Source organism: Arachis duranensis, chromosome 8 (assembly GCF_000817695.3).
Source record: "Arachis duranensis cultivar V14167 chromosome 8, aradu.V14167.gnm2.J7QH, whole genome shotgun sequence".
NCBI lineage: Eukaryota > Viridiplantae > Streptophyta > Magnoliopsida > Fabales > Fabaceae > Arachis > Arachis duranensis.
This window is the reverse complement of record NC_029779.3, coordinates 48,196,831-48,205,009: the sequence shown is the minus strand read 5'-3', so window position 1 is coordinate 48,205,009 and position 8,179 is coordinate 48,196,831. Positions and strand designations below refer to the sequence as shown.

At 30.8% G+C, this 8,179-nt stretch overlaps 1 protein-coding gene across 1 annotated transcript; it reads left to right on the top strand.

Annotated features, from left to right (window-relative positions):
- Positions 1 to 1,270: 1,270 nt before the first annotated feature.
- On the top strand, positions 1,271 to 5,783 carry LOC107463576 (uncharacterized). Its single transcript, XM_016082389.3, has 3 exons — positions 1,271 to 1,683; positions 3,005 to 3,153; positions 5,531 to 5,783. The coding sequence occupies exons 1-3, from the start codon at positions 1,498 to 1,500 to the stop codon at positions 5,667 to 5,669; spliced, it is 474 nt and encodes a 157-aa protein (XP_015937875.1). The 5' UTR covers positions 1,271 to 1,497; the 3' UTR covers positions 5,670 to 5,783.
- Positions 5,784 to 8,179: the final 2,396 nt, after the last annotated feature.

The following is an 8,179-nucleotide window of genomic DNA, read 5'->3' as shown; positions in this document are numbered from 1 at the left end:
AAATTTAAAAACTTTTTTATATTAACATGTTTTTCATATTCTTATCTATTCAATTATATAAAAGAGATTAAGCCTAGTTTGATATCAAATTATTTTTTCGAAATATTTTTTCATCTTATATAATTTTAAAATAAACATTTTGTTACTTACACTAATTTTAAATTTATTATGATTATATTTATATTTAAAAAGTTGGATAATACGCTAGCTATATATAAATATAGAAGATTTTCAAGAGAAGGTTTGAATATTAGGTTATTGGGAAGTTATTTACTATTTGTTTTTATCTCTTATATTAATATTATCTGAGGACTATTTATTACAAATGCCAATGAATAAACCAATATAAAATTTTTTCTTAATTATATTCTAACTAGGGATGAAAGTAGACTAGATTATTTAATGAAGCTAAATTTTAAATTTAATTTAATTCGACTCGTTTTATTAAACAAGTTAGGTTTGAGTTTTATATAAAATTTACTAATTAAAAAGATCAAGTCATAAACTTAAAAAAAGATATCTATAAAACTCGTTAAATCAATTTGTCAAAATATATTTCTAAAAGTAAATTATTTTTAGTTTAGATTTTTAATTATTCACTTATATTACATATAAAATAAAACTAAAAGAAGTCAATAGTCAAAATTAGTTAAGATGGTAATTTTTTTCAAACAAAAAGTTTATAAATTATAAATATAGTTATGATATGTGACTAATGATTAATATATAAATGAATTATACCTTATAGATTAAGAATTATAAATATAAGAATGCATTTAATGTTAATTTAAAATTTTTAAGTTTATTATTTTAAATTATAATTCATAAAATAGTCCTCTTTTTTTATACGAAAAAATTTTTTAAATAGACTCATGGATTTGTCAATATTTAAACAAGTCAATCTCTAATCTAAGAAAAGATTATAAGAAATAGCAGGTTTAGACTTAGGGTTTGTTTAGACATTATGTTTAGAAAAGATTTATTTTAATAATTTTTTGACAAAAATAAAAATAATTTTATATTTAAATATTTAATGTAAAAAAAAAAAAATTTACTAAATATATTAAAAATAAAAAAAATTATTAAATTTTTTTAAATCGATATAATAACTCCCCAAATAAATACTTAAACTATCTATTTACAATAAAAACCAGATTCGTCGGAACTAAATCTCGGCTCGTTCCATCCCTAATCCCAACCCCCAATGCAGACGCCATCTTTGATATTTTAGTATCTTAAACACACACACGACACATAGATAAATAACACAAAATAATTTTAGCAAAATAAAAAGAACTTTCTTATTAGTAACACAAAGGGAAAAACAAAAAGAAAAAAAAAAGGTCTGATTACGTTCTGGGTTTTTGTATCAACAACAACCCTTCTTCTCCAATCCCCCAAATCACAATCCTTCACACCCCATAATCAAAATCCACCAAAGCTTGAAGCTTTCAGCATCGAAATCCAAAAGGGTATCCTTAAAATCGTGACTATTTGATGGCGAATCTGTACGTGAAGGCGGTGCCACCACCGGATCTGAACAGGAACACGGAGTGGTTCACGTACCCTGGCGTCTGGACAACGTACATCTTAATCCTGTTCTTCTCATGGCTTCTTGTTCTCTCCGTCTTCGGTTGCTCCCCTGGCATGGCTTGGACTACCGTCAATCTCGCTCATTTCGCTGTATCTTCCTCTCTCTCATCCTTTTAATTTATCTATTGTTTTGTTTTGTGTTTTTAATTTTCATTTTGATGTTGTTTTGATTGAACTCATGGTGTTTAGTTTTTAGATTGTGTTATTGTTCTGTTTGTTATTTTTATTGGATTTGGATGAAGAAAGAGAGAGAAATAGGATTTGTTTGAGAGAGAGAGAGAGAGAGAGGAGTTTTGAGCTGCTTTTTTCAGTTTTCCCAGAAATCAGAACGTTTAAGCTATGATTTTTAGCTGGTTGTTTTTGGTTCTCTAGGAGGAAAAGAAAAAAAGTGGTGAAAATCAATGTGGAAAGCTTGCTGTTTAAGTTCACGCATCAATACATATATTTTTTGGTTGACCGTGTGTGTTGTTAGTTGTTTGGTTTTTATTGATCTCTCTTTGTTCTTCTGTGATTGGTGAATAAGATTTTATAAGAGGAATTGATTGATCCATGTTTGTTCGTCTTGATGATTGAATATTTGAGTTTTCGTGTCTCGTTAGCTTTGTAAGATCACAAATTGAATGCTGCTATATCAGCTGGAAGGTAGTTGATTGAGCTGGTGGGGTTCTGTGATTCATTCATAGTTGGTTTGTGTTTGGTTATAAAATATATTGTGGGGTATTAATCACATTTTCTTACTCGAAAGGTGTCTTAGAAGAATTTTGTATACATGTCATGAATGCAAATAAGGTAATCCAAACAAACCTTGTATTAATGCAAATACAAAACCTTATTCGTAGTTCCATTCTTAATATGCGGAAATGTTAAGAGAGTAGAGGTTTCGTAAATCAAAAACACTTTACTTGTTCATAACTACTTGTTATTAACTCATCTATGCGGCGGTTATCATCTTGCAAATAATGATGTGGGATTAAAAGTCGACATAAATAATGTATTTTGATCCAGTTTATCTTTTACATGTATAGGGTTGCCCCACTTCCTAGTTTACATTACACGCAATCTACGATTTGTTCTATTTCTATATATGTTTCTTTTCTTCTTGTTCTCCCGTGCCTAGGAGACTAGTTGCCGGGAATGTGAAACAAGAATGGAACTAATATGTGACTTGTGAAAAGTTTTAGCTTTATCATTTGAGATCTTTTCTTTCATTACTGGCGAACACAATAAACATTGCTGATAATAAAGCTAAATGAAACCATTAGTTAGCAATATATTGCAATTGGCATTCCATTGCATTCCTATAATGCAGTTATAGTTTTAACCTCTTCCCTTTCTACTTTCTTCCTAAACCATGCTTGGTCTCTCTTAGTGTCTGTCTACACGGCTTGATTGAGTATGTTGTTTCCGTCAGGTAACTTATCACTTTTTTCACTGGAAGAAAGGAACTCCATTCGCAGATGATCAGGGGATCTACAATAGGCTGACTTGGTGGGAGCAGATAGACAACGGAAAGCAGCTCACTCGCAACAGGAAGTTTCTAACTGTTGTTCCTTTGGTGCTGTAAGTTTTCTGATTTGCAACCTGGCATTCTCATGTTTTGTAATGGATAACGTTCTCATATTTTCTAGTACTGTTTCTGCTGATTCCATAGTGTCAGTTTATGCATACAATCCCCCCACCCAAAAAAAGAGAGATATTGTTATCTAATGAATGAATAGCAGATGTGCTTAACCACCAAAATGTCTGTGGATGATTAAATTGCTGGCAAAATACCCTCCATATTTGTTAAAGACAAAAATACCGCAAAATATTTTAAAATGCGACAAAGTACCTAACCTTGTCAAATATATATTTTCAAAAAGGACTTTAGAGATTGAATTATGATGTAATTTTTTTTGCAAGAATAGTTAGCAAAAAATAAGATATTTTTATCATCAAAATTTGGTGAATTTACGCCAAGCAGATATTTTTTGTATTTTTATCTAAATGGCCAAAAATATTTTCAAAAAATGAAAAGAAAGTCTAGAGATCGAAATCTGGTTATGATTTTTGCATGTATTTTCTAAATAGTTATCCAAATATTTTCATAAAATTTTAGATCAAATGCACCACTGGTTTGCCAAATATAAAAGTCATTTTCCGCTTACAAAATAAATTGTAGGTTTTGGTTATTTTGTTTGCATTTTTAAATATTTTGAGGGTATGTCGTCAGCAATTTGCAATCTGGGGACATTTTTCGTGGTTTACTCAAGAATTATCTATACTGGTTGCTGTCATATATTTGTATATGTTATGCTTTCTTGCCAGTAGTATTTTTATATCTTAAACTTTGTATCCCCCTTTTGGTTTCATAACTTCTGCTACAATAACTTCCAATGCAATTAATTGTTCGAAATGAATCTTGAGATGATATTCCAATTTAATTTGTTTTTAACTGGGGGATTGGACGGTGTAGATCGATAAGGTGCATTCACTTGAAATTACTGTTGTTTGTTTAGAAATTCATGACCTAAGTTCTGTGTGATAGAAATTGGTTTTCCAAGAGTTTTCGTTGAGGATGTGAGAGAGATTTTCCAAGGGATTGATTCATGGCCTCTGCAGTTTGACCTAATGTTTTGTTTAGGCATACCACATGGCTTGCAATTGTAATTTTGATGATTAAGTGTATGTTTGGTTTAGCGTTCAGCAGCATGAATGCACGTTCAACGCTGGACCAAACTTGTTTGGATGATTTTTTTCCAACATGATTTTCAAAGCAATATTTTCTAGCTTTTGCTTTCAATTCTTACTGTTGAGAATTGATTGCAAAATTTATTCTCTCAACTACTCTTTTTCACCTTCTTCCTTTTCTACTTACACAGTCATCATTTTATTTCTCAATTACCCTTCTTCACCTTCCTTATCTTTTTTACATGCAAGGTCATCTTCATTTTATTTCTCAACTATCCTTCTTCACCTTCTTCATTCTCCATCTTCATTTTATTTCACCTCCCTCCTTGTGGCTTCTCTTTCTGAGTGTTTCTTGTGACTTTTAGTACACAGATCAAATGTTAATACTTTTGCAATTAAATTAGTGTTATGCACTTTCATATTTATATGTTATATTTTATGCACCTTATACCCGAAAGCGCCAGCAGTTTTTCATGTCAAGTAGATCAATGAACGAGATAGATGGAAGATTTTCATAGAGACTTCGGTGTAAGGCAACAGTTCTAGATAATCATAGGATTCTACCTCTAAATAGAGAAAATTTAAGCGAAGAAAAAGCAGAAAACACCAAATGGGCTGATTCTCGATCAAGAAAGTTCTTTGTGCTCATTCTTGATCGCTGATTTGGGAAGAAGGTCTATTATACAAAGCTAAGGTTTTGCTTTTATAATGCAAGCTAAGACCTTTCAACTTACATTCATTACTTCCAGCAGCAGCCCACATCTATTAGACTGTGTTTGGCAAAGTGTCTTAGGATAGAAAATAGAGACACAAGATGGTTGGTGTTTTTCTTTGTCGCCATGCTCCACTGCCCCTTCTTTTTTGGCAGGTAGAAAATTGGGCAAATTTTGTCCGAAGACAAAGACTTTTTGCTTATTCATCTAATTGTCTCCTCCATATATGATTGTATCTCCTAATGTCTTTTATATTTCTGTTCTAAGACAGTTACCAAACATGGTGTTATGTACATAGAATGATGGGAATTAAGGGGCGGTTAAAGATTCTTGCTGTTATGTTACCCCTTCTAGAGTAGTTGCATATATAAACACGAAATTTTTTTGGCCTGTAGTCAAAGTTCAACTTGTGCATGATTGTGGCGGCGATTATACTCTGTCGTCTTTGTAATTTGAATTTTGTGTTTAATTATCTTGAGAACTTGCATGATTTAGAACTCGATAATTATTTTACTATTTGTTCTTCTTTTCTTTTCCTTTGGCGTCTTTATCAGGTACTTGATAGCCTCGCATACAACCGATTATCAAAATCCGATGCTCTTCTTCAATACAGTGGCAGTGATGGTCCTAGTGATCGCAAAGTTCCCCCATATGCACAAGGTCCGGTTATTCGGAATCAACGCTGATAAATGAAAAACAATCTTTTGTATCCATGAAAACTTGGATTTTCTGCTCAGAAGAGCCTTTCTTTGTCCTTCTCTTGTTAAAAAGGGTTTGCACTTTTGTATAGGAGTCTTCTGAACTGGATTGAGTTTCTTCTTGTACAGTAGAGGTACATGTATCAGATTATGATAGAGCTTTCAAATTTTCCTTTTTTTTTTCCTATATGTTTTTATTATTGACTGCATATTTATACAAAAGATTATCCTTTGTGGTAGCATGATTATATTTTTATTGGTGAAACTCAATTGTTTTTCTTCTAGTTATTTTAGCTTTGAATAGAACATCTTATAGGCATGTTGTTGGAGTACATTAACAAATGTATTTTGCGGAAATAACATGTCTGGTTTTTGTCAAAGTTATTGTCTTGTGATTTGTGTTTAAACTTTGAAGTATTGTTATGGAGTTTCTAAATGGGAAACTAAAAGCAGTTTTTTTTTTTCCTTTCGATTTTAGTAAATTTTATTTTTGGAATTTTGTGAGAAAAAAAAGTGAGCAATATATTTTGTTCCTAATTTGTATTTTTTGTCTTCACTTTTTTTAACACATTTTTTAGAGGATCTGTTTTCGCTGGTTGTGATGGCCATGAAAGTAGTTTGATTATGGTTTTGAAAATTCTTGCATTGAAATTTGAAGCTCTTCATGAGCCAAGCATCTATAGTTTGATAACGGTGTTATACAAACTGAATACCCAATCCAGCCTATTCTCACTAGGGGTGCACATGGGTCGGGTGAAGCTGGGTTTGATGTGATCCAGACCCGGTCCGAAATATATACCGGATCTATTTATTAAACCCGAACCTGGCCCTAAACCCGATGAAACCAATATACTTTCGGGCCACAATTATACCGGGTGAAAATCGGGTGAAAACCGGGCCGTTAACATTACATTACGTTGATACCTTCTTGTAAGCTAGCATGTAAAAAAAATTCAAATTTCCAAGACTCCAACCATTAGTTAACATGGTAAAATTCACTTAGAAAAATATAACAAGAACCAACCCTTCTTCAAAATTAAAGCATAACCACAATCAATACTAATATTGTCTAATAATACCAAATATTTAAATCAATACAAATAATACAATCTTATGTATTAGTCTAAAGTCTTATGCATTCTAAACATAATATATTAATTTATAGTCTTATAATGACTAATAACACAAAATATTAAGGTTTACAATACTTAAATTCCACATAAGAATAGTCATGATCTATCACTAATAACACAAAATATTAATTGTGTATGATGACCGGGCCACCGGGCCGATTTCGGGTGACCCGAGCTATGGCCTGGACCCGACCCGAAATAATGACCGGGTCTATTTTTGAAACCCGTACCCGACCCTAGACCCGATAAAATCACATCAAATTAGTCCCTAAAGTGTTCGGGACCGGGCCGGACCTTCGGGCCGGACCGGGTCTGTGCACCCCTAATTCTCACAATTTCTTCGAATGACTACGAGTTTTCAAAAAAAAAATATTTTTTTTTTATTTTTTATATTTAATTTTGTGAGACTAGTTAGTCTCTTTGTAAATAATCTTTTTTCAAAACATATTTATGTGATACATTAATTACTAATATATCTTTTATTTAATTTTTATAAATAAAGATAATTTAAAAATCATTAATATTTTTTAGTTTTACATAATAAATTTAGCTAATGTATTTAAAAAAGATAATAAAAAATTAAATAATTTTGATAATTATCCTTAAAAGACAACGAGACTTCCAATAAAAAAGAATTTGTTAATCCTAGTTGGTTTTTAATGAATAAATCAATAGTTTAACATGCCATGTAAACTTATTCTGTTAATACAAATAGAGAATATTGATAGAGAGGCTAATCGGTCTCATAAAAGTAAAGATGACCGGAAAGGGTATGTTTTTTTTAGTTGAGGATCTCGTTATCTTTCAAGATAATTGTCAAGGGCCGTTTATGATTTTTTGTTCTCGTACAAATAAATTACTATAATATCATATCATGGAAAAAATAGAATGTACACTTTTTAATTATGGGTGGATACTCTCTTGAAGATGGCATTGCGAATTATTAGATGGTTCAATCAGACATGTTAAACCATCTAATGGTTCATTGTCATCTTCATGTAAAATATTTTCATGAGAATATTTACCTTAATTGTTATATTGAAAATTTGCTATATTCTTAAATTAATATATTTGGATATAAATTATATTTAGATATAATGGTTTAATATATCAACCAAAGGAATGGACATATTAAAAGAAAAAAATTTTGTACCTTGAAAGTGTCAAAGGGTGAAAATAACAAAAGATAAAGCATTTGAAGTGCAAGAGAAGTTAATGCCAGGGAAACAGGAAAATGAGAAATTCATTGTTTAAAAGCTAAAGCATATTAAGTGGCAATATTTTTGAAAAAATATTATTTGTACACCAAATATTTTTTACACTCGTATAAAAATATAATTGTTATTAATTAATTATGTATTTAAAATATTTT